Here is a 27,228-nt window from a genome sequence, read left to right as displayed (position 1 = left end):
TTTGCACTTGTTACGCCCATTGCCTGAAACCCTCTTCCCCACCCCTTCGCCCACCCCACCCCCACCGGAAAGCTCCTGCTCATCACGCAGGTCCCAGCTTTGACATCCCTCGCCTTGTGGGGAGCCTTCCCAAAATAGGGTCTGGGCCACGCCTAAGGGGCCCCTTGATCGCCTCATGCACGCACTCTTCACACTAGATTATAATTGTCTGCAGCTATATGACTGAATAAAAGTTCTCTCAAGGCCAGACCTTACTTTTTTATTATTTCCAGAAACAAGGACACCCTGAGCTCTTTCTGTGGGTTTCACTATTGCGAGAATGAATAGCCTCCTGATAATTCTACAAAGTGGGTACAGTTATCAAACCCCCTCTTGTCAGATGGGCAAACTGTGATGCAGAGAGGTTGAGCCTCTTGCCCACGGTCACCCAGGGAGTGAGCTGTGGAGTCAGATTTCAGAGCCAGCGCAGGGGACACCCAGACGTGCTACCCAGATCCACCTTCCAGAAAAGACTCGGCCCCAGCTGCTGGGAATGTCTGCAGACAGCTTTTCAGCTACGAGCACTTTTCAGACTGCCTCAGCTCTGGAGAGCCACCTTGCCCAGAGGGCAGCCCACATCCACGGACTGATCAGCATGGGGTAGAAGCGCCTGGCCGTCCCGGAGCAAGTCGGTCAACCCTGTCAGGCCATGCTGGCTTCAGCGTTCCCCGGGGGGGTGGCCCGAGGCCATGGCTGGGTGTCTTCTGCCCAGTCCCGCTTCCTGCTACTGGGGGTTGAGCCCACGGCTCCCCTGTCATGAGCGTGTTCTGAAGGCCACACCCGAGCTGGGGCTTTCCACATCAGCTGTATTCGGCCACAAAGCAAGGTTAACATAATTATAAAGTGGGTTCAGGATTCCAAACTCAATGACATTTCACCACGTGACTGACTTGGCTTCGTAGACAGCCCACCGAGCAGAACAAACCAGATAACAGAGCGGTTATCGGAAGTTAACGAAGCAAACTCGAAGTCAGTCTGTGGGCACGAAGTTGCGATAAGGCCTCCGCCTGGTCCGGGTCGGCTCTGGGCACGGACTGCCCGTTGTGTTCGAGCAGGGAAGGATCTCCCTTCTGCTCGGACATCCTCATGCAGAGCCTTGGGCAGCAGTTAGCTTTTTGAAGCGATCGGACAGAGGGCTCCGGTCGGAAGAGTCTGACAGTTTACTGCAAGGGTCCTCCCTTTTCGGGGGCACTGAAGCAGGCTCGGGCCCCCGTAGACCCCTCTGCTTGTGCTCGTCGTCGGTTCTGGGGCGTCCACAGCTGGTGCTGGGCTCCAGTACCCTTCCCTCTACTCCTTGCGTCTTTGCTTGACACAGGCCCCTGCTTGACATGAGTGATGCCCTCTTGCTCTCTACAACCCCCTAACAACCTCCTGCACGTGACACTGCACCCCGGGGCGGTGGGACAGCGGGGCTCACACCCACAACCACCCAGCCTGTGGCCTCCCAGTGGAGCCGCCCGGCCGTCCAGCGTGGTGCGGGGACACAGCGGGTGCACGAGGCTTCTTTGCTGAATACATGAGCGGACACAAATGAAGAGGCTCCCGGTCCTCATAGCTGTTATGACTGAGCTTGTAGGGCCCCTGCGTGTCTGCCATGAGCCATGACCGTGACCTCCCGCCCCCTGACCTCCTGAGAGCCCCGAGCTCTCCTGCTGATCCTCAGGCAGCCTGTTTGTCCTTTGAACACTGTGCCCAAAGGAGTTGGCAGGACTTTGTCTGCACCCCCATGTCACAAATAGGACCAGCCTGGGTGTTGGCAAATAAGGCCAGCGGCAAGCCTAACCCAGCTCAGGGTGAAAGTGCAGAGTCCTTCCTCATCTGGAATGGCTGGAAAAGACAGAAAGCTACAAATAAACCTTTTCCTGGAACCTCCAGCCACCTGCTTCCGATCAGCAGCTCTTGAGCCCCTGCCCCCACACCAGCTCTGCAGCAGCTCTAGCTGGGTTTGCTTTAAGCAAAGGGAAAGGTGGGGCTCTGCTCCCAACAGGAACCTGGAAGCCATTCCCCGTGTAGATAAAGGATGAGTTTAGGGGGAAGAGAGAAAAACACTAACAGTGGAGGGGGAGCAGGCTGTGTGTCTCCCCACCCCCCCAGATCCCTCCCTCCCCCTCTCCCCTGTAGCAGGTTGGGGTGCAACAAACAGCACTGGGCTGGGACAGGGGAGCATCCAAACAGACCAGGTCCGGCCACTTGCCGCTGACCAAATCCAGAGGTGGTGAAACAAGGAAGGAATTTATTTCAGTGAGGCCACCACTGGGAGGACAGTGGACTGGCATTTCAAAGACTGCCTCCAAAATACAGAAAATAGTCGTGGGCAGTTCTGGGAAGCCAGGTGGTCTGATGTCAAGTGGTGTTCCTGGGGTGCAGGGCAGCTTCCTGCTAGCCTGGGGCTCGGGCACGTGGCCCTCCAGGGCGCTGCGAGGAAATGGGGAGGTCTGGCCCCAGGGGAACACAGTCCCCAGGCAGTGGGAACAGTAACTGTGGTTGCCCAAATCACACCAAGGATGTGTGGCAAAATACAGTAACTTCAACCACCCCGACCTGGGGGCACGGATCTCCTCCCTGGCCCAGCCCCCATGTCCCGCCCTCCGTGCGGGGTGCGGCGATCAGATGGGGGGTTCACCAAATGTGGGGCGTCCCAATTGGGTGGGGGCTACTGGCCCAGGTAGTGAGATACTTCACCCATCGCAGAATCAAAGAGAAGTTTATTGAATACAGCACAAGGGATCCTCGGGCAAAAGAGCAAAGGAGAGACTGCAACGCGGGGGGTGAGGGGTCACAGGTATAGGGTGGAGTGAGGGAGTATGGGGACGTAGGGAATTTCCCCTTTTTGGGTAATCTCAGGAACTGTGCTTGGATGTAATTGGTCAGTTAGGGCCTATGGCTACTGCAAGGTGGGTCGCTTAATGAACCTATTTGCATTCAGCTCTCTGGTCGCTGTGGCCCCTTTCTGCCTCGCTCAAGCTTCCATTTCTCAAGCCCGTTACCTCAAAGCAGCCTGGACATCCTGCGCCTCACCTGAGGTAAAGCAGCAGCTAAGGAATCTCAGCATCTCAGAAATTCATGGTATGAGGGGCTGGTAAGCGCCGCGAGTCTTTGGCTGCAGGGTTTCTAGCTACCTAGCTGGATCACGTTGTTGGGCCCAGGAAGGCAAATTGGATGTGATTAGGATGAAAGTTCCCTCTTCCTTGCGGTCCCTTGGGGGTAGCAGAGCCAGAGAGGAACGGGGGGGGGGGGGGGGGCTGTGTGTAGTTGGAAGTGGCTGAAAGCGAAGCCTGAGTCCCCGTTTCAGGGCTTCCTGGCCACAGAATCACATCTAAGGATGTGGTTAAGCCTGCCAGCACAGCGCCTCCCAGCTAAGAGACTGCGTGCTCCTGGTCCTCCTCTCTGATGCCCAGCGAGACCCGGGGGGGGGGGGGGGGGGCATGCGGAATCAGGGGGCGGGGGGTGCAGGTGGAATCTCAGGCCTGTGGCACCACGGGCATGGCTCACTGACTTACTGAAACGGAAGCTCCAAAACGCAAATCCAAGCTTAATTTTGCATGGAAAAGTAAAGGTAATATAGGACATTTGTAAATAAGTTATATGCCTTTTTCTCCTTAACGCTACAGATCTCAAAATACACAAACCATAGTCCACAACAGAGTGGGGGCATGATAATAACACCTAACTCGGGGTTCTTTCCACGATGAAAGAAGATAAACAGGTAAAGGGTTTTTTCCAGCAGATAAGTCCCTCGCAAACGAACGCAAAAGGTGTTATGCCACCACTTTCTACTTCTGCAGCGATTCTGAACATCTCTCCTAGGAAGGGAAATACACACGAATTATTTCCCCCCAATTTGAATGTTTTTATAGATTTTTATGTATTTATTTGACACACACACAGAGCCAGAGAGCACAAGCAAGGGGGAGCAGCAGAGGGAGAGGGAGAAGCAGACTCCCTGCTGAGCAAGGAGCCCAACGCGATGTGGGGCTCCATCCCAGGACCTCAGGACAATGACCTGAGCGGAAGGCAGAGGCTTAACTGTCAGAGCCTCCCCGCATTTTGAATGGAGAAAGCGGGTCTGGTTGGAAGGGGTTTGCTCTGGATTTAAAGACCCAGTAAAAGGAAGGGCTCGCTCTTTGCTCCGTCTGTACTTTGGTCCTCATTTCTGTATCAGCTTTGAACCAGACACACTTGTTTAGAGCCTTGTCAACAGGTTATGCAAGCGAATCACCTGAGAAACGCCTGTTAAAAAAACAAAACAAAACAAAACAGCCAAGCCAGCTGGAGATGTTGAATTCTGACCCTAATTTGTGTCCTGGATGGAGCTGCAGGGTGCGAGGTCCTGAGCACTCCTGGGGGGGGAGATTAGGCCTGGCCATCCAGCAACCAAACTTTTGTTCTGCCCCCCTCCCAACCCCTCCCAGACCTGCCCCTTTGTGGCTTTCACACCCTCCAGGCTCTGGCACTGAGCCTTCTAGAAAATCTGAAGAGACCTCCTTTTCCTGGTGAAGTTCAGTGGAGTGGTTTGGCTCAAAACCCTTGCCTCTTAAGAAAAAAAAAGAAGATCCCACGTATTATTTTTCCCCACATTTCCCCGTGAATGGTCAAGGGAGCTTGAGATTTTGTTTTTTCTCAGGCTTTTGGCCAAACCACAGAATCTCTCAAATACGGCCTTTACAAGGATGCTGAGGGCATTATTTTTCCCCTTTAACTCTGTATATAATTTGTATTATAAAATACATTTACAGAGAGAGCTATAAAGTTTTCAAAACAGTTTGGGGGGGCACCCAGGTGGCTCAGTCGGTTGGGTGTCTGCCTTTGGCTGGGGTCATGGTCCCAGGGTCCTGGGATCGAGCCCCACATCTGGCTCCCTGCTCGGCGGGAAGCCTGCTTCTCCCTCTCCCACTCCCCATGCTTGTGTTCCCTCTCTCGCTGTGTCTCTCTCTGCCAAATAAATAAATAAATAATCTTAAAAAAAAAAAAAACAGTTTGGGGATGATGGCATCACAAAGTTAAATTCAGTTTATTGGTCCTCCTGCAGAGTCGGGGGGGGGGGGGGAGGACATCGTGGGGGCAAACCCCACAGCAGCAGCTCCCTGAATCTGAGCCTGCTGGGAGGGTTTTCCAGCCCCAGGACCACTGTCTGCGAGGGCGCCGCCATGCCCTGGAGGACTACTGGAAGGTGCAGGAAGCCTGAGCTCAGGTCCTGCTTCTTGGTCACAGACGCCGGTCGGGGGTTTTCTGATAAAGTGCAGATGCGGGGCAGAGAGGGACAGCAGGGGCGATTCCAAAGTGGCTGAAGACACCAAGGTCCCCCCCTTCCTGCTTTGCTCTATGCCTAATAGCTGGTGGACACACGTGACCCCCGCCCTGCCAGGGAGTATAATCTGAGGCTACCCAGGACCACTCTGCTTCTCTTGACCTGCTTGTGTTATTGTGATTTATAATCAGAAATATATAGTTGGTGGGACGCCTGCGTGGCTCGGTCTGTGAAGCTTCTGCCTTCGGCTCAGGTCATGATCTCAGGGTCCTGGGATCGAGTCCCGCGTCTGGCTCCCTGCTCAGCGGGGAGCCTGCTTCTCCCTCTCCCTCTGCCCCTTCCCCCCGTTTATGCTTTGTCTCAAATAAGTAAAATTTAAAAAAAGAAAAAAGGGAAGAAAGAAATATAGAGTTGGTCTTAGTCCTTGTTCCTGGCACAAGCTCCTAAAACCCTTTTGGAATTTCTAAGTCAGGAGAGCAGGCAAGGTGTCTTTTGTTATGCTAATGAGACAAGCCTCCAGGTTGCCCAAAGAACCAACCCTGTGATTAAAGATTTGGAAATTTCCACCTCCCTCCAGAACTCCCGCGAGAGGAGAGGGGATGGACATTGAATTCTATTACCAATTGCCACTGGTTTAATCAATCACCCTACATAATGATGTCTCCCTAAAAACAGGCTTCGGAGGACCTTCCAGATTGGTGAACACACTGGAGATCTGGGGAGACGGGTGTGTTTGGAGAGGCACGGAAGCTCTGTACCCTCTCCTCAGACCTTGCCCTGTGCATCTCTTCCATCCAGCTGCTCCTGAGTTAGATCCTTTTATAATAAACAGGTAACAGGGAGTAACATGTTCCTCCCAGTTCTGTGTGCCGCTCTAGCAAATTAACAGAACCCAAGGAGGGTGTTGTTGGAACTTCCGATTTTTAGCTGGTCCATCAAAAGCACAGGTGGCAACTTGGACCAGTCTTGTAGGAGGACTAAGCCCTTCCATCTGTGGGATCTGATGCTCTCTCCAGGGAACAGTGCTAGAACGGAATTAAACTGTAGAACACCCAACTGGTGTCAGATAGCTGCTTGGTGGTGTCGGAAAACTCACACATCCCCACTGGGTGCACTGGGTACACTTCCCTCCCACCAAGCCCTTTCCCACCGCTTCTGTGGAGACTCAGTCAAAGGGCATGTTACATATGCCTTGCCTGGGGCTGGCACCTGCCAGGTCCCCCCACCTCAGCTCAGGTCAGACCCCAGGCTCCCACCTGGGGGAGTCCACTGGCAGTTGCAACCTGCAGCAGCCCCCGGGGGCCAGCATTTCCCCATCTTCTAAGCCACTAGTGAAAAACGCAGCTTCCTGGTCCCACCCGAGCCTCTCAATCAAAATCGTGAAACCCCTATAGAAACGTAAAGATGGACGGAAATTAAGATGGACACACTCATGCTTCAGCAAGGCGTGACTTTAAAACAAGCCTCTCCCTCTCCCCCCTTCGCTTGTTTTTCTGTAAAATCCTTCATTCCAGGAGCTCGGTATCGATGCTGATACGTAGTAACAACACTCCGATGGCCAGAGCCAGCTTGAAGACAGGGTGAACACAGCTTGGACCAGATTCCTATCGAATCTGCCCCGATCCTGCGTTTTTCTCTAAGACTCCTCAGCCTTTTTACCCTGGGTGGGCTTGCAGTCTTCGAAGCACTAGCCGGCTGCAATCTCCTTTGCCTGGCAAAGTAATAAACTATCTTCCTTCTTATACCCAGACTCTGTCTTCAAGCTACCTATTTCGGCACGGGGCACAGCGGTCGGTTTTCAACTATTGGAGGTTCTGGAAATGTTCACTTCCAACAAATGCATGAGCTGAGACAGGTGTCTCAGCTGAACCCTATTCTGCTGGGTTTCCTGAGAACCAGCCCCCCCTTCCCCTCCTTAAGACCTAAGCAGAGTTCCAGATGAATCGGGGACCCTTCCCTCCCCTTGGGCCTTGGGGCGGCACTGGGCTCCTCGTAGTGGCTTGGGTGCCCCAGGGAGGTCCCCATGTGAAGTCAGCCTTGGCTGGACGCTGCAGGAACCTGAAGCAAGGCTGGAAAGTTAGGGGGAGAAAAACTTCACACACAGACACGTTACACAAATTGAGGGTTTTATTTACATTATAGGGCAGGAAAAGGATACAAAAGAAGCCTCTTGGTCAAGCGTGTAAAGCCAAAGCTCTAAAACTCAATTCTCAGTAGGGTGTGGACCCGGATATTTAAAAAAAAAAAAAAAAACCTGAAGACAGAGAAACAGGCAAAAAGGTAATCTGCAACACGGATGCCCTGTCCCCGGGGAAAATGTGCCCTCAGGCAGTTTGGACAAGGTCATCTTCTGTACACAGGAATCTGGCTCCCGGGACAATCCCTGCGAGGTTCTGACTGATGACATTTCTAGGCTGATTCTTAATCAGACGATTCGAATTTCAGGGCCAAATATACTTGGCCTGATAGTATCTCCAATCTGGGGATGGGATGGGGAAGGTCTTCATCGGACAGGCCTGGGCAGCTCTGGTCCCTTCCAGGGTCACGCTTCCATTCCTCCGAGGGGACTCAGCGACTTCTCCGGGGCGGGTCAGCATCCCTGGGCCCGCCGGGGAGCGGCATCCTCCAAGCCCATCACAGGCTGCCTCCTCCCGTCACCTGTGGGCCGCGGAGGCCTGGCTCTCCCACTAAACTCTGCTTGGCTTTTTCTTCCACTTCGGTCTCTTTTCCCCGAGTCCCAGTGTGCCCAGGCAAGCTGTCAACCTCTTTCATCATTTGAGTGAAAACAAGACCGTTTGTTTTCTCTTTTCCTCACAAATATTAATGATGCAGAACTGGATCTAAGTTCATCTTCAACATGAGCCTCCAGAATGTCTAGCTACAACTTTCTCCTACACCGGTTCCTTTTTCTGTCCATCTGTCTGTCCCTGTCTTCCCCAGCCACCTTCTCCACGTTCTGGTGCCACCTGGTTGGCTTGACGGCGAGGCCCGAGCACGGAGGCCTCCTGTGCTGGGCCTGGGGAACCGCTCAGGGCACACGCCGGTGCTGCCACCCACCCTACAGACCGATCAGCAACAACTACTTGGGCTTCTGGATATTCTGGCAACAGTCGGAACGGTGGCCTATCTGGGGGTTGGCGGAGGGGTACGCTAAGAGGAGCCTCCTCTTTCTTTCACCTCCCTGGCCAATGATCCAATGGCAGTCCCTGGGTCATCCTGGGTGGAGTGTCCAGCCCAGGACCCATGCGGCGCTGAGCTCTGAATCCAGGTGAGATGCGGACCAGCTTGGCAGCCCTGAAGAGGAAAGCATGCTACAAAGGCAGCCAGTGAGAGCTGTTGGGCCCAGGGGGATTTTCAGCACCAGCCATGGCACCCCTAGCCCCCCAGCATCCCTGGTCCCTACCCGGAGCTGCAAGCCCAGCCCACCTAAGGTTTCCCAGGGCTGATAAACCAGCCCTGGCTCCCCAACTTCCGCTCCTCCTGTCCACCATCGTTCTACTTCCAGCACACCTGTCTCCTACTTACTGGTTCCTCCTCTAAATCACACACTTTCCTTGCCAGGCGCCGTGTTTCCCTCTCCCCCAAGACAAAGTGCCTCTGGGTGGCCTGGCGCAGTCGGGCGATGGTGCCTGGCAGCTGAGTCAGGAGGCCCGGCCATCGACCAGCCACAGGCCTGGCCCGGGCCCCACGGCACGGCTCCCTCCAGCACCTCTCCAGCCCACCGGCCTGCCTCTGCACCCCTCCCTCCCACCAGGCCAGCAACACATTCCTGTCCCTGGGCGGGGGGCAGGGGGGGGGGATCACAAGCTTTATCTGCTTTCAACAGTCACACACGTCATCAACAGTTTTCAAAGCATCCCACCTTCAAAGAGATTTTCCTTCCTTCCTTCTTCTCAAGCCCGTAATTCCACCCCTGGTGACTAATGGGTGGAGGAAGGAGCTGGGGCACATGACAAACAGCTCGTCTGCTGGCCCCAGAACCGAGGCAGCCAAGGGCTGCGAGCGCCGTGTCAGCCTGTGACCCTTCCAGAACGTAACAAATCGTCAAAACCCCTGTCCCGCCTCGTAATCACCCCTCCGCTACCCACCCAGAGCGTCTGCCAGGTGTCTGCCTCCGGGCCAGCCCCCCGCCACCTGCGCAGGAAGCCTTCGGCGTTCGCACACTGAAACCCCAAACCTAACACGGCCCGGATTCCCTGCGGGATTGTCCATCAGAGCCACGGGTGTCCTAGAGTCCTGAAAAGCTCAGCGGATGGGCAGGCACGTTCCATTCATAACATTCATCCAATGCAACAAGGAAAGACATTGACTTCCTCCAAGGATTCTGTGGGTTCAGGTCTGAGATGGTCCCAGAGCGGAGCTTCCATCCGTGCTGGTGCGTCTGCCCCGCAGCTCCCGCTAGCGGACGAACGAGACCACGCTGGTGGCTACTCCGAACGGGGCCGAGTAGGCCGCAGCGAAGCCCTGCAGGCCGATGACCATGTAGCGGCATCCCTTGGTGACCACCTTCCCAACATTCTGTTTTTCAGGAGAGAAGAGAAAAGCAAAGGGGCGGGTTAGGCAACTCCGTAGTCCCTCACACGCCACGGTGACCTACGTAAAGGACCATTCTGCCGCCTTCTCTCAGGGCAAATCATCTTGCAAAGTACTTTCAAGCACTGCACGTTTCCAGATAACTCGGACATCCTGATTCAGAGCTCAGCGCCCCATGGGTCCCGTGCTGGATGCTCCCCCAGCATGACCCAGGGGCCGCCACTCGGCCACTGGCCAGGGAGGTGAAAGCCAACAGTAGTGAGGCTGCTAGCTCTGAAACCAAACTGGTTTTGTTGTCAAGGTAGGCTCCATGCCCACCAGGGGCTTGAACTCACGGCCCTGAGATCAAGAGTCCCGTACATGCTCTACTGACTGAACCAGCCAGGCGCCCCTGGTTTTACTGTTAAGCCAAAGCCTACTCTTCTCTGTTCCAGCCCAGTCACAGCATCATCTGGAAGCTGGGCCAAGGGTTCCTTCCTTCACCTTTATCTGAAAGCCCACCCTGCCGTCCCTTTATCTCCAGGGCAGATTCCTGTCCAACCCGCACATCCGTCTCCAGAGTCTCCCGCTATTCTCAGACTGCTGCATCCTCCAGTACAATGATTAACTCCTTGAGGGTGACGACTACGCCCTGCTTTCTCGCTATCCACTCCTTTTCCGCAGGGCCTGGTGCTGGACAGGGGACATCCCAGGGATTCAAATAGAATGGCAACAGGAAGCAGAGAGACCCCCTCCCCACTCATATCGATGGTGTTGCTGCCCACCCCACCCCTCCTTCTGCTTCCCACCCCCAACTTTCGTCATCACTCTCAATGATGTCAACATCCATGTGGGTGACTTGGACCCTACCACCCACCTTGTCTCCCAGCCCCCTGACCTTCCCAACTCCAATAAGCACCTAAAATTCCTGGTTTCGCTCAAAACCCCTGATCACAATCACAAAGCTCAGGGCCAGCGCTGCCTGGCAAACCTGGTCTGTCTGTCTAGCAGACAGATAACCCAGGACCATCACCCCCATCTTAAGACCCTGAATTTAATCACATCTGCAAAATCCCTTTGACCCTATAAAGCCACATATTTACAGGTTCTTGGGATATCTCTCTCCCAGATGAAGGGGCTTTCTTGAGCTCCTTGCTGTACCCCCAGCACCCAGAAAGGGCCCGGATCTTTCCTTTGGAACCTCGAAAGCTCCATAAGGAGCCCCGGGAAAGAGCCAGGTAACATCTATGGCTTCCCTAGACACAGACTCCTGGCATTGCGCCCATTGACTTCTCCGTGAGACATTAGGGTACATGCGTGGGGTGGAGGGTGGCATGAGGTTGCTAAGAGAGACATCTCCTTAAATGTATAATAAGATTCAGTGGGAGAATTTTACTTCCCTCCCTGAAATAACAGTAACAAAAGACTGTTCTCTGGGAGCAAGTGTAACAGTCCTTTACGGTCCTTTATAAGTAATGCCAACCAGAATCACGGATGGCCTGCATTAAACTTGACATTTCTGGCCCTTGGACATCCACTTTGCTCAGCGTGCTATTTGCAAAAACTGCTCGTCGCTTCATCTTTGCCATTTAGAAAAAAGCTACTAAAATAGCTCATTAGCTGGAATACTGTCAAAACACAGGTTCGAGAGAAGCGATACAAAGAAATGTAAAATATCTATCGATGACCATTTTGGTGTCATTTGAGGGAGGTTTTGTATTCTTTGATGTGGGTCAAGTTTTCAACCCAAATAATCTCTCAGAGAAGCAATGAGGCATGGGGGACCCAGGGGAGCGGGTAGGCTGCAGAATGCCCCCCAGTCCCAAGAACCTGTAAATACGTGGCTTTATAGGGTCAAAGGGATTTTGCAGATATGCTTAAATTAAGGGTCTTAAGATGGGGGAGATGGTCCTGGATTATCCAGGTGGGGCCAATCACTATAAGGGCCGCTATCTATGTATAAGGACCCAAAGGAGGACAACCGTCCTTGTTAAGAGGGACACAGGGGTCATACAGAAGGCAAGTCATGACAGAGAGATCTGTGGACCTGTGCTGCTGGCTGGGATGCGGGAGGATGGGGACCTCTGGAAGCTGAAAAGAGCATCGAAACTGGTTTTTCCCCGGGGCCTCCAGGGGAACCAGCCTGCGGACCTTAGCACAGTGACACTGATTTCAGATTTCGGATTTCTGGCCTCCAGACCCATACAGCTGGTGTTGGTCCTAAACCACCACGTTGGTGGTGATCTATTACAGCTGTCCAAGGATGCCACTTTCTGGGGGTTCTCTGGATTCAACTAACCCCCAGGGAAGTCAGGGATTCCCTGCCCCCTCCAGTTTCAAAAAAAAAAAAAAAACCCAAACAAACAAAAACAAAAACAAAAACCCAGCTGCCAACAAAGATCACTTTCCCTGAATGTGAAGATCAAGTCTTCAGTTTTGAAATGTGGTGAGGACCGAGGCACAACGCTGAGCCGGGCGATCAGCTACAGGAGGTTACTGAGTTCTGATTAAAAACGAATCAGACAGTCAACAGTCCTACGGGGTCTCTCCTTCAGCGCGAGCCAGCAGCCAACAGTCACAAAAGCCTTGCCACCTGCCAGGTGAGCTCGGAGAGCTCTGCGGGGAGGGCATTTACTCTTGCCCATAACCCTCGACTTACCCCTTGTCACTCATAAGGAAACTGAGGCGGAGCGGTGGGCCCAGCCCAAGGTCACCAAACCAACAGGGCACAGGGCGGGGCTTGAGCCTGGCAGCCGGGCTCCAGTGCCCGTGTCCTTACCTGCTGCCACTTCCAGCAGGAGGACAGTTTTTCTCCCTCTTGAGCTAAAGGCTCCGCCACACATTGTATTTCCCCCTCCGACCCTCTCCCAGCTGCCTGATGGACAACACGTACGTACGTTCCTCATCCACACCCCTCCTGCGGCTCTCAGGGGTGCCTGGGAAAGGCGACCTCTCATCTTAAGTTTTGGGGGTTAGTCCCCTCAACCCAACTGCCAGGTGAGACTCCTGCCTCCCAGCCTGGCTACCCTCCAGCTGTGTGGCCTCGAACAGCGCACCTTCCTTAAACTCCAGCTTCCATCGCTGCAAACTGGGGGGCAGGGGGGCCCACTTTCCAAGGTTCTGGGCGTGACTCAGGGGGTCTCACCCGTGAAATGCGCAGCAGAGCCCTTGGCATGCTGCAGCAGAACGACAAACGTCTGTTCCTTCCCCTCCCCTGGACCCAGAACATGGCCCTTTCCGAACAATGAAAGCACCACGTGAGCACGAGCATCATTACTTACAAATGACCAGGGAACGCTGCTGGGCAAGAGTCCAGGCACGCAGCCCCTGAGCCCCGAGCCTCCTTTGAGAGGCTGGACCAGCTGGACACTGGGGTCCGCACCTGGCTGGGACCCCAGGGCAGCAGGAGAGAAGAAACCCTTTCGCATGTCACAAAGGCCCAATGCTTCTCTTTGAACAGAAGCAGGAAGGGAGTCGGGCGCAGGGCTGGAGCGGTGAACAGATGATTAGGAACTGCCAAGCCCCCTTCCTTGAAGGAAAAGCCATCCATTAACAATGTGGCGCATCCGGGGACGCCCGGGTGGCTCAGTCATTAAGCGTCTGCCTTCAGCTCAGGTCATGATCCCAGGGTCCTGGGATCGAGCCCCGCATCGGGCTCCCTGCTTGGTGGGGGGCCTGCCTCTCCCTCTCCCTCTGCCCCTGCTTGTGTTCCCTCTCTCGCTGTGTCTCTCTCTGTCAAATAAATAAATAAATAAAAATCTTTAAAAAACAACAACAACAACAACAATGTGGTGTGTCCGCAGGTCCCTCCTTATTCCACTGGGCCCGGGAAAGGGAAAGACTCACATGGTGGCTAAAGCCTGGAGACTTACCTCCCCACACCTCTAGCGGAGGCTTGGCTGTTGCCGTAGATTTTCAGCAAAGAGGGGTGGGCTCTTCTCTTCCTCCATCTTGGGACCTAACTGGTTACCTTCCCAGACACCTCCAAGGAGGTGGGAAGTTGAAGGCAGAGAGGGTGCATCCAACCCTAATTGGACAGTGTCCTCTCATATGGCTTCCAGTGTCTACTGAACTAGGGTGAGACATGACCGAGCTTCTGCTGCCATAAAAATTAACCATTTTAAAGTGAAAAATTTGGTAGCATCTAGTACATTGGTGGTGTCGTGCGACCAGCACGTCTACCTACTTCCAAAACATCTTTACCATCACCAAAAGAAGAGCTGCACCTGTTACACACTTGCCCCCCCCCCCCATTTTTCCTTCTCCCCAGTCCCTGGCAACCACCCATCTGCTTCCCTCTCTCTGCATTTACCTATTTTGGACATTCTATAGAAACGGAATCATACACGCATACAGTATGTGATCCTGTGTGTCTGGTTTTTTCCACTTTGCATAACGTTTTCGAGGTTCATCTGAGACAGGGAAACTAAAGGGACCTCACGAAAAACTGCTTTTTTCCTTCTTTTTCCTGCTTCTATTTTGGCCAGGACCTACACTGTCGCCCTTCACACACCCTATAGAACGGATAATGTATGTTCTCCATGTAAAGGTCAAGGATTTAATAATTGCTTTGGAGTCTCCCAGCACAACAGGTAACATCTAAGGAGTGACCAGGCAGGGTGGTTCCAAGACCGCTGACGGACTCATCAAGATCCCTGGCTCCTGGGCCTAAATGACTTACGGACACCTCAACACTCGTCTTTGTTCCTAGATGCCCGAGAAGACACTTGCACCAGCCCATTATCCTCAGTAAAAACGCCAAGTCTCAGTAAAAACCCCATGCCCAGATGAGACTCACTTTTCTTTCCAAGTCTCCAAGACACTCTGTATCTATATTCTCTGTGTCTTCAATAAACTCTGCTCTCACTCCCTCTTGGCTCAAGTTTTGAGTGCCATCCTGCACAGAGCCAAGGACCCTCCTCGGACCCAGCCAGCCTCCATCATATCCACGTTGTGGCCCATAATGGTACTTCATTCCTTTTTATGACTGACTAATATTTCACCATATGTATACACCACATTTTGTTTATCATTTATCAGTTGTTTCCACCTTTTGGCTATTTTGAATAATGCTGCAACGAACATGTGAATATGTTCTCTCGCTCAAATATATATATATGTATATTTCAGTACTTATTTTCAATTATTTTGGGTATATACCTAGGAGCTGAATTGCTGAATCATATGGCAGTTCTATGCTTAATTTTTGGAAGAACCTCCAAACTGTGTACCACAGCAGTTGCAGCATTTTACATTTCCATTAGCAATTTGCAGAATCCCAATTTCTCCACATCCTTGCCAACATTTGCTATTTTTTGTTTGTTTTTTTTTTTTTTGGTTCTTTGTTTTTTAAATAATAGCCATCCTAGTGAGTGTGAGGTAGTAACTCGTCGTTAACCTGGGAGACCTCAATCTTCTCTGCCAAGTTCTCAGGTCACCATTGATTTCAAACTGTCCCTGACTTTCCAGCCTCATCCCTGAGGACTCCGTACCATGAGGCTCCATGGTGACGCCCCGACTCTTGCCAGGATTTCCCTGGGAGGCACGGACTTCACTAGGGCAGGACCGCACTGTATCTGGTTTCTGATCTCTAGTGGTTAGCACAATCCCTGCACGAAATGAGCACCCAAAAACCATCTTCAGGTGCCTGCCCGACCTGAGAGGTACAGTATCCGTTCGCCTGCTGAAAGACCACTGGTGGTTTCTTCGTGCTCAACTGAGACCAGGAAGCGGGTGATCAGTTCTAGCAGGACTCTGAGCCTGAGAGTCCCGACCTCAGAGTTTTTAGTACTATCCTGTACCACTCACTGCCTGCCCGTACACTGGGCCCAAAGCTGCTGACGGGCTTTTACAGGGGATGATACACCGAAGTTTCTAGGAGCAGAGACCAGATGGTTTTAGATAGGCTAAGAGGCCATTGGAGGACACAGATAATGAGACCGTGAATCAGATGGGGCCTTTGGCCAGGACACAATGAGTTTTACGATGATCTTCTGGGTGGCCTTGTCCAGCCCCAAGGGGCAGGGGCAGAAGTAGCTTCAAGTGATTCCAGGCAGAGGCACGTGGGCACTGCCTTGGGCTTTGATCTCTGAGAAGGACACTGTCATTTTATCCCATATTCATATTCTCTCTCTCTCCTCCTCTCTGTCTCCCCTCCTTCCTCTGCCCCCCAGCCCCCAAGGCAAAAGGCAGTCGTATGTCTGCAGGTCCCAGAGTACACGGATAGCCAGCTGGGGGAAGAGAAAAGCAGATTCAACAAGTGCCTATTTATGTATTGTTGAGCTCCCAGGCCCTGGAAATAACCTTGGGAATACTTGAGGAGAATAACCCAAACAATTCTCAGCTGGTGGGATATCCTGGCGAGGATGTTGCCAGAGAACAGATGAACTGGCCTGCAACTCCCTACTTTCCAACTGGGTCACCTTCTGTAAGTCACCTAACCACTCAAATGCCTCAGTATTCCCATCTGTAAAACAGGGACACGGATTTCTGTCCTACCAACTGTGCAAGGGAGTGTAAGACACACCAGGATGAGAACCACGGGGAACGTTGGGACTTGCTGGGAATGTGACCAAGCGGCCAGCCCCGGAGGAGCGGGTGGATTGGTGCCCCCCGCCCTCCCGCAAAGCTCCGGTTTGGCTCCTCTCATTACTTGCGATTTAGTTTTCCTTCACCTCCCACTCGACAGACGGAACCCTCTTCCGTGTCTGTTAACGACTGCTGTCCAGGGGACGCAGGGGCAGCCCAGAGAAGCCGCGCGCAGCCGGCCGGTGGGGACCCGACCGCCACCCTCCGGGCGATCGGGCAGGAAGCGGGGGGTCGGGCCGCCCGCACCCCGAGCCCGCGGGCGGTGGCAGGCGTGGGGCCCTACCTTGCCGTACTTCTTCAGCTTCTGCCGGTACCTCCTCTTGGGCTTCTCGCCGGCGGCCGGCTCGTCCAGCGGCTCGTAGCGCTCGGGGAGGACGGCCAGGTGCACCTTGCGCGCGCTGCGGGCCCCCGGGCGCCCCGCGCTCGCCCCGCTCGCCGCCTCGTCCCCGCGCTCCGGCTGCTCCAGGAGGGCGGCCGCCTCCTCGTCCCCCTCCGCCCGCGCTCGCGCTCGCGCCCGGGGCCCGCGGCGCAGGAAACCACTCGCCGCCTTGCTTCGGAGCCTGGCTCCCACCGTCATGATGCTACGGCCCCGCTGGCGAAGGTCGGGGCGAGAAGACGCCAACCTTAGCGCCCCGCCCGCGCCTGCGCCTGCGCCCCCGCCTGCCCGCCCCCCTGCCCGCCCCAGCCCGGACGGGGCGTGGGTAGAGGGGTGGGGGTGGGGAACTTGGGTGGCAGCGCCCCCTGGCCGCGGGGCCCGGAATTGCGCGCTCAGCCCCACCTGCCCGCATCCTACCTGGCGGCCAAAGCGGCGGACACCCCGAAAGCTGGGTGCCCAGTGAACGTACGAAACGCGTTCAACCGCACTTGCAACGGAATAAATGAACCCCAAATAACGAGGCGTCATTTGCCACGCTCAAATTGGCAGAGGCGATGATGATGATGATAATAATAACAGTAAAGATTATACTCGGTGCCGCGGAGGATGTGGTGGGACGGTGGTGATAGTGCAATCTTCATGGGATGCACGCCAGTGACACACTTTTGGGAAGGCAGTCAGAAAATAGTCATCAAGAGTCCTGAAAAAGGGCCATACGTTTCTAGACAGCTATCCTAAGGATATAGTCAGAGACACAAAGCTCTGGGGCGCTAGGGTGGCTCAGTCGGTTGAGGGAAGGACTCCTGGTTTTGGCTGAGGTCACTATCTCAGGGTCTTGAGATCCGGCCCCAAGTCAGCGCTCAGCCCGGAGTTGGCTTGTCCCTCTGCCTCTGCTCCTCCCCCTGCTTGCGCGTGCTCTCCTTCTCTAGAAAATAAGTAAATAAAATCTTAAAGAAAAACACAAAGCTTACTGAGTCCGCGGTGCTAATCTCAGTCTGACTCACAGTGAGAAAGTGGAGCAAACCAACGGGGCTGGGCAAGCTAAGTTCTGGCCCAAGCGTAGCGCATGTGATGTGATCATTACAGTCAGGTTTTCAGCAATATCACTGGTAGACATGCATCTCTTGGTTCATGGTGAATCTTAACCTTCTAGGGAATGCCTTATTGTCTTATGCGGGTAAATCTCTCTCTTTTTTTAGGTAGGTTCTACGCACAGCGTGGAGCCCAAGAGGGGCCTTGAACTCTCCACCCTGAGATCAAGACCTGAGCTGAGATCATGAATCCCAGGCTTAACCGACTAAGCCACCGAGGCTCTCTCTATGCCAGTAAATATCTTTTAATTCTTGGAAACTAAGAGTTAAGTATAAAATAATATGGGTTATTAATTTCATTAATATTTTAATACTATTAAAGTGCATGATACATTTAAGATGCTTTGGCTATGTTGCTATGAGTACATAAAATATTTACAATTTAGCTTATTTGAATATACAAATATTAGTTTTAGGATTCCAACTTAAAATGTATGATCAAGTAACTGATTTAGAATTATAAGTTTAGATTGAAAGGAATATAAAAATAAACTTAATTTACTACATTAAGAATTACATAGCCTTGTACATAGTTGAAATACCTGAAAAGAAAATTAAATATATTAAGTTTGTAAAAGTCATCTAAAATGTTTAAGATAATGAAATTAAGTGAATGGTGAAATTCCCCCTTACAGTAATAGTTAAATTTTATTAGATTTGTAAATAAAAGTAATTAGGTTTGTAAATAAAATAAAACAAAGGTTAAGGGAAGCTAGATTTGTGGATTTGTAACTAAAGTAAGTATTAATTTATATATATATATGAAAGAGGTCTTAACGGTCCTTTTTCTGTGTATAAAACTGGCTTCAGAGGTGCCTGGCTGGCTCAGTCGGTGAAGCACACAGCTCTTGATCCTGGGGTGGTGAGTTCTAGCCCCACATCGGGTGTTTAGAGATTACTTAAAAAAAAAAAAAACCTGACTTCAGAAAGTCCCCTCCCTCCACAGACTGCATATCAAATAGAAACAATGTGCAAAGGGACCAAAAATGTGGTTTTTGTCCATATAAAATACTATTCAAATATCACCACATTTTTTTTCTTCAAATTTTTATTTAAATTCTAGTTAGGGGTGCCTGGGTGGCTCAGTCGTTAAGCATCTGCCTTCGGCTCAGGTCATGATCCCAGGATTCTGCTCAGCCGGAAGCCTGCTTCTCCCTCTCCCACTCCCCCTGCTGTGTTCCCTCTCTCGCTGTGTCTCTCTCTGTCAAATAAATAAATAAAATCTTAAAAAAAATAAATAAATTCTAGTTAGTTAACATACAGCGCAATATTCGTTTCAGGAGGAGAATTCAGTGGTTCATCACTTATATACAACACCCAGTGCTCCTCACATCAAGTGCCCTCCTTAATCGTCATCACTCATCTAGCCCATCCCCCACCCACCTCCCTCCATCAACCCTCAGTTTGTTCTCTATCCTTAAGAGTCTCTTACGGTTTGGGGGCTCCTGGGTGGCTCAGTCAGTTAAACAGCCGACTCTTGATTTTGGCTCAGGTCACGGTCTCGGGGTCCTGAGATCGAGCCCCATGTTGGCCTCCCTGCTCAGTGGGGAGTCTCCTTCTCCCTCTCCCTCTGCCTATCCCCTGCTCATGCTCTTTCTCTCTCTCTCAAATAAATAAAATCTTTAAAAAAAAGAAAAAAAGAAGTTATTCAGTGTGGAAAGTGCTTCCCTTGCTGCTGGGTGAAAACTTAGGCAGCCTTATAATTTTTCTAATCACACAGTGGTAATAAAAAGTTCCAAAGTTGCAAACATGGTCTTGATTTATATAATTTTATTTATTTATTAAGTAGGGTTCATGCCCTGCATGGGGCTTGAACTCATGACCCTGAGATCAAGAATTGCATGCTTCACAGACTGAGTCAGCCAGGTGCCCCTTGATTTAAAATAATTTTAAATCTTACAATGCTCAACTCCATGTAATACTCAGAGCCTTGAACTTGATTTTTTTTTTTTTTAAGATTTTATCCATTTATTTAGAGAGAGAGAGAGGGAGGGGCAGAGGGAGAGAGAGAACCTCAAGCAGGCTCCCCGCTGAGCACAGAGCTCGATCTTAGGAGCCCCCCCACCCTGAGATCAGAACCTGAACCAAAATCAAGAGTGAGATGCTTAACCAACTGAGCCACCAGGCGCCCCACCTTGAACTTGATTTAAAGTTAATCTTCTCTCCTCCCCCAGACAGCACCTGATAGAGAGGCTCTGTGTGAGTGTGTTTGTGTGTTTGCGTGCACATAAAAGGGTGTGAGGAAGCAATAAGTTTCTCTTCTGTTTCCCCCACCTGATGTTTCTGAGCTCCCCAGGCTTGCAGACTAGTTCCTGACCCTTCCTAGGCCAAAATAGAAGAGAGCAGAAACAGTCCTTCACTGGTACCTGCCCAAGCAGTTGTCTCTGCCCTCTGGACCTGGCAGGTGTTTGAAGCTCTTCCTTTGGTTCTTCAGGAGCCCCCGCTGGGAACATTCTCTTCTACTTGTTGTGGCCCAGCAAATGCCCTTTCATCCCCCACTGCCTACTCCCTCTCAGGACCCCAGAGGTCCTGTGGTTCATCTCTGCCTTTCCTATTCTGTGCCTGTGTGCCCTTCTGGATGGCCACATGGGACAGGATTTAGTATAGGGAATTCAGAGCTTCCAAATGACCGAAGGCCACCTCCAGCGTTACTAGAACAAAAGAGCTGTCGCTTGTGCAGTCAAGAAGCTGCGGCACCAGAAAGACACCTGAGAGCTGTTGGCTGCAAAGACACCCCAACCCTCGCGGTTAGCCCCAGCTCCAACCACGCCTGCCTGGTCTATGCCGACAGAACATGGACACCGCCCCCCGCCCCCCAGCCCCTCAGCCCCCTCTTGACCAGACACCTGTATCTGGCACAGAAAAATCTGACACCTGCAGAACTGTGCTTACTATCAGAACAGCAAAAATAGCAGAAACAGCTTTCACCACCCCCTACCTTCCAAAGCTTCCCGGCATGCACCTGATTATAACTTGCCAAATTCCCTCTCACACTCAAAGCTCTCTGGAACATGTTCTCAGCTCCCAGCCTCTGCACAGGAAAGGGGGTGAATGGATGCTGAGTGCCAATCCATGGGAATCTTTCCTTACTGATAAAATTAGGAAACTGACCTCCGGAGAAGCAAAAACACTGGAATTGAAGGTTCATGAAAATATATCATCAGTTCTTGAGTTGAAAAAAATGCTTCGAGACCTTACAGTCTTAAAAATACTTGCGTATTTGGAATAGAATAAATTACATAGAAACAGTTACAGATACTTAATTGAAAACAAGGTTTCCATTTGTCAACATATAAAAACTTTGTTTTAATCTTTTGTTTTGTAATAAATGTGTGAATTTAGAAAGACAGAAAAAAAGAAGGGGGGGATCTGTATAGACCTGAAATTTTACGAATTTGAGTTGTTGAAAACTCTTGGTTTATCTTTACAGGAGAAGCTTAGGCTCGAAAAGAAATATATCTCTGGAGCTGATAAGAACCAGTTAGAAACCATAGGACAAATGTAACCAGTTTAACTTTCCAAGGACTGAACTTGAAGTTAGAGGGGAGTGGTGCTGAATTTCAGCGAAGTCTCAGTTTTTGTGCAGCCCAAAAAGGGAGGGTGCTCAACCCCCACCTCTTCTCAGGTTAAAAAAATATGTTTTAAAGATTATTTTTTAATTTGAAGTCTTCTATATTAAATATCTTGTAGTTCAAAAGGTGATAAAATGGATGGCATCATAGAAAGGAGAAATTTAACACCTACATTCATGTTTTAAAATATTTTCTTTAAAATATATATCATGGTTATTGTGCAGATCCCACTGAATGCTAAATTGGGAATTTTAAGGCATATGACACTTTTATTTCCCTTAAGGGGCTGGGTTTCTGCACCAATGATAAAGAGCAAAGACTTCAGGCAAATACAGTGTAAACAACGAGATTGCCCTTGGAGGATGTTACAGCTAAAACTTGGTACAATCATAAAACAAGGGTCTCCCAAAAATTGTTTCTCTTGAATTCTGAAGTCTTTTCCAAAATTTTGTTTTCTCTTTCCCAGAGAGAGCAAGTTTTTCCTGTCCAGGGCCACTGTGACAGGCTGACCATCAGGAGCCCACCAGGAGTTAGCCCGGCTGGGCTGGGCTGGGCTGGACCACAGCTCCAGTGAGTTTGCCTTTGGTTAGTCCCAGACTCCAACTTCTGGGTCACAACTGTCAAGGGGCCGAAGGCTTTGATCTTGTCAGTACCTGGACTGGGAGGGGCTGGGAGCCCAGCATCAGCATGTGGGTGCATCTTTGGCTTCAACTCCAGCACGGCTCTGGTGTGGACCACTGTGCAGGATGCTCCAGAAAGCCTGAGTGCTCTCTGCGGTCTAGTGCACGACTCTGGGGAAGAGGGGGCCATCACAGGGCTGAGTGATTGGTTTATTTTTATTTGGGGCATGTCCAGATTCCAATCCAGCCTGCCAACTCATGCTATAACTGAGAACTTGGCTCTTTTCTCCTCCGCGCCCCCCCTCCCCGGGAGTCACCATTCTGTGCCAGGCGAGCCCACACTCAGCTCAGTGACTGGTCCAGGAATGGAAGCTTCGGTGGCTGCCCACCTACAAGAGGCTTGTCCCTCTCTGGAATGCCATTCATCAAGGCTGCCCTGCACCCACCACTCCTTGATGTCACCAGAGAATATGATTTTTATTTGTGTGTGCACAGATTTATATCTGTATGATCACCGGATTGAGAGTCTATTGAATCGTTCTACAATAGGAGCAGAGTCAGAAGTCTCCTGTGGATAAAGCTTTAAAGTGGCATATATAACATGTGAAATAATTCTTCAATGCACTAATGGAATCATATCTAACTTGGTTGTTTTTTCTCCAAAAGCCACTGAAGATTTAGAGAACTACTGAGCTATTTGCACTTCATAATATTAATAGAAAAATGTATACGTACTGTATGTTAGCTGGAATTAAAATTAAAAAAAAGAAAAATATATGTGTAGAAAAATAAGACCTTATGAATTAAAAGAATATTTCTTTTTTTAAAGGATTTTATTTATTTACTTATGAGAGAATGAGCAGTGGGAGGAGCAGAGGGGAAGGGAGACAAGCAGACTCCATGCTGAGCACGGAGCCCAACGCACGGCTCGATCCCACCACCCTGAGATCCTGACCCAAGCCGAAATCAAGAGTTGAATGCTTAACCAACTGAGCCACCCAGGCACCCCAAAAGAATATTTCTGACAAAACCTGAAAAACCTGCATCAGTATATATTCTCCCTTGCCAGTAGTATGCCATTCTAATACATACATATATTCCAATACCTCTGTGTGTGTGTGTGTGTGTGTGTGTGTGTGTGTGTGTGTGTGTGTGTGTATGTAGTTTTCCTGGAGGTAGATTAAGATATCTAAATAACTGGTACTGTATTTAGAAAACAGCAACATGGAAAACCATCTTGGCTTATATATATTATAAAACTAAATAAAGCATTATTTAGACCTGTAGCTTGATATGACAATGCTTCGTGCACATGATATATTGATTAGAAGGGAAAGCTATCATATATGACTGAGAGAAGAAAAGCTGGCTGGGGTGGTGGGAGGAGGCAGATAACCAAAAAGTTTTCATATTAGGGGAGAATTTAGTACAATGAGAATCTAACTGGAGACATGAAACTGTAGATTCTAAGTATATTAAGAGAAACTGAATAGCAGAAGTCTGACTAGGTTTGTCCAGCCTTGTGCAGAATGTGCATATTTAAATCTTGCACATCTAACTATGCAATGAGTCATTGTAGGGGAGCCAGACAGTGTGAAATTCTCATTTAGTACATTGGAGATGGAACTGCTGACGTATTTCTATTTATTTTCATGATGCGAATTAATAAAATGAACCTTTTTGCCAGTGGCTGAATATAGCTCCAAGTAGAAAGTAGAAGCTAAAATAGTAAGAGCTCAGAACTGTCAAACTCTGACCCCTTCAAACTAAAAATGCACTGAAACATTTGGACAGAACTTCCATAGCCCACAGAGTGAGGAATTATTTCAGAGTCCTCTAGACCAGAGTAATTTCACTCCATATCCCATGGGATACTCTAAGAACAAAGGCAGGTACAAATTTGATTTTTATTTAGCAGTTTTATCATAAATGTTAATACTGCCATCACTATTTTGGATCTGTTTCTTTTACTGGCAAGTCAATAAATCAGTCATTCTGTTAGCTTTGTTATATATCAAGAGCTTAAGAGTGACAATTATGTGACATGGTGACATGAATCATCTATGACCAAAGAAAACGAGGCAAAATTGTAGGTTGACTATAGGATTAAGAATTTAAATATTGGGCCTGGAGGTGGGGTATAAAAAAGAATTTAAATATCACAGTTGGGAAGTTCTATTAGAACTAAATTGAAAATGGCTATGAACTTATTTTTTTCAAAAGATTTTATTTATTTATTTATTTATTTGAGAAAGAGAGAGAGAATGAGCAGAGAGGAGGGGCAGAGGGAGAGGGAGAAGACGACTCCCCACTGAGCAGGGAGCCAGATGCGGGGATCCATCCGAGGACCCTGAGATCATGACCTGAGCTGAAGGCAGACGCTTAACTGACTGAGCCACCCAGGTGCCCCCGAACTTATTTTTTAAAAGATTTTATTTTTAAAATAATCTCTACATCCAATGTGGGACTTAAACTCACAACCCCAAGATCAGGAGTGGCATGCTCCACCAACTGAGCCAGCCAGGTGCCCCCGCAAATGACTATGAACTTATTTGTGTGTGTGTGTATTTCCATCTCTGTCCCTGAACCACCCAGCAAGTCACACCATCCCAGTGGCACAATGTCAGATCAACACCCCCAAGTCTTCACAGTTTGGTCTCTAATATCATTTGGGGCTTAGGAAACTAACTGATTGCATTTCTGGGACAGGGCAGGTGTAAGATGGGCCTGTCTTATTACCAGAAAGCAAAGGTACTTACAAAAATCCGCACAGTTTTGTCCAAAGCCTACATGGGCAGTTTAAGAATTGCTTCGGCTACCCTATGACATTTCAATCACCAAAAAATAACTTCAAAAATGACTACCAATAATTGAAACAAGTGAAGTCAGTGAAAAGCCATCGGTTCACCACAGTATTCTAATCCAAAAAAGTATATGGCATAAAAAGTTGGTTATAAAAGACTATGTTATTTTTGGATGTCATTTTAATATCTTTATGGTTTTTTGGCCCTGGTAGATTCAGACAATATTTTAAAGATGCAGAGTTCCATAAAGTTCCAGAAAATTTATGAAAGCATCGCATTTGGATACGAAGGATCCAATGGCATGAAATTAAGGTGTCTTTGTAGCCAGATGGAAAGATTTAAATAATCTTAAGAATTTTTAAAAGTGCAAAATCCAACTGAAGCAGCGAACATTAGCCTCAAATCCGTGAGTAGGCAGAGGAAATAAGACTTGCTCTTCGTTAAATCTAGATAATGTGAGCCATGAGGCAAAGCACTTTTCCAGGGCAAGGGGATGTCTGCTGTAGGGAAAGATCCGTGAGGTCCCCCCTGTGGCAGGGGGTAGGACAGGAGCACTGCATCCTGGACAGAGTTTTCTCTGACCTCTAGTGGTTCTCTCTGGTAATAACTGGAACTAACAACAATTTCAACGTGTCAACAATTTTAAGAGAAATGGGATGGCATTTTTGTGCTTTTGGTTGGGATTACATCCATTCAGCGCGGCAGCGGGGATTAACTCACACAGACCAGAGTCTTTGATTGATAAATGTATTATGACTTAAATGCAGCTTTATAGACCACACTTTTCTAAAATTGTGTCCACAAGGAGACATGTGAGAGGCGTTGCTGTTGATGAGAATGTTGGCAAGCTAGAATTCCAGAACCCCAAGTGTGAAACCTTGCAGGGTCAGACTTTGAACCAAATCTCTTATAACATCTTCGAAGCTGACTCCCTCATCAGAGAAATGAGGGTATAAGTGAGATGATTTCTCAGGCCACATCTGTCCCTGATATGTTAAGAACACAAAGTGGACAAGAATTTAAAAATCCGAACCAGTCTTTCAGTCTGGATTCATTTCTTTTTTTTTTTTTTCTAACTGCAAGAAAATATGTATTAAATCTCAAGATTGAAGAAGACTTTTTATGGTTGAGAGTGATGAAGAAATTATAAAGGAAAGACCAGTAAATCAGAAGCCACCATTAAAAGCAATAAAAGACAAACAGCAAGTGAGAAATATATTTTTTAAAGATTTTATTTATTTATTTGAGAGAGTGTGTACGAGCAGGGGGTGGGGGCATAGGGGGAAGAAGAAGCAGACTCCCCGCTGAGCAGGAAGCCCAACAACATCGTTGGGCTCGATCCCAGGACCCTGGGATCATGACCTGAGCTGAAGGCAGACGCCCAACCGACTGAGCCACCCAGGTACCCCGCAAGTGAGAAATATTGGCAACAAATAAGAAAAACAGTAACAGCAAACTTCTATTGTGGTTAGACAGCTAACATTTATTAAGGTCTTACAAAGTGCCAGACATGGTTTCATTTCATGGATTCACTTCTTTCCATAGTTAAGTAAAATCCCTTTTAAAAATCATACTTTTAAACGAGGACAAAAGGAGACATTAAGATGCTACCCAAAAGTATACAAATTTGGGGTCACCGATCTTGAAAGAAGAACATCAGAAGAGGCCCACCTAATGAAACTGCAGGTGTTGAATTACATATTCTGATTGTAGAAAACAACAGTAATTCTTAAGAATCTATGTCTATTCACATTGTTGTGCAACCAATCTCCAGATGCTTTTCATTTTACAAAACTGACACTCTGCACCGATTTAAACATCAACTCTCACTTTCCCCTTCCCCCAGCCCCTGGCCACCACTCGTTCTACTTTCTGTCTCTATAAAATTGACTCCTAGCTACATCACTGAAATGGAATCTTCCAGTATTTTTCTTTTTGTGACTGGCTTATTTCAGTTCGCATAATGTCCTTCAAGCTTCATCCAAGTGTTTTCCTCTTTAAGGCTCCTATTCCAACGTACGTCCATTCACCTGCCAATGGGCACATCCACCTGTTGGCTATTGTGAATGATGCTTCTGTGATCGTGGGTGTACAGTATCTGTTCTAGTCCCTGCTTTCAGTTCTTTTGAGTAAGTACATACCTAGGAGTGGGACTGCTGGATCACATGGGAATTCTATTTTTCTTCTTTTTCTTCCCCACCAGCTTTATTAAAGTATAATTGACAAACTTAATTATAACATATATATTTTTTAAGATTTTATTTATTAGAGAGAGAGAGAGAGTGGGGAGGAGCAGAGGGAGAAGGACAAGAGACGCCCCGCTGAGTGGGGAGCCCAAAACGACTCGGGGGGGGGGGCTTGATCCCAGGACCCCCAGA

General features: G+C 49.5%; 1 protein-coding gene across 1 annotated transcript; it reads right to left on the bottom strand.

Annotated features, from left to right (window-relative positions):
• Positions 1–7,396: 7,396 nt before the first annotated feature.
• On the bottom strand, positions 7,397–17,034 carry C7H1orf115 (chromosome 7 C1orf115 homolog). The gene is made up of 2 exons (XM_036097641.2): positions 16,671–17,034; positions 7,397–9,805 (listed from the first exon to the last, which is right to left on the bottom strand). The coding sequence occupies exons 1-2, from the start codon at positions 16,962–16,964 to the stop codon at positions 9,686–9,688; spliced, it is 414 nt and encodes a 137-aa protein (XP_035953534.1). The 5' UTR covers positions 16,965–17,034; the 3' UTR covers positions 7,397–9,685.
• Positions 17,035–27,228: the final 10,194 nt, after the last annotated feature.

Source organism: Halichoerus grypus, chromosome 7, assembly GCF_964656455.1.
Source record: "Halichoerus grypus chromosome 7, mHalGry1.hap1.1, whole genome shotgun sequence".
NCBI classification, from domain to species: domain Eukaryota; kingdom Metazoa; phylum Chordata; class Mammalia; order Carnivora; family Phocidae; genus Halichoerus; species Halichoerus grypus.
The sequence above is the reverse complement of the archived record's forward strand: the minus strand, read 5'-3'. Positions and strand labels throughout refer to the sequence as shown.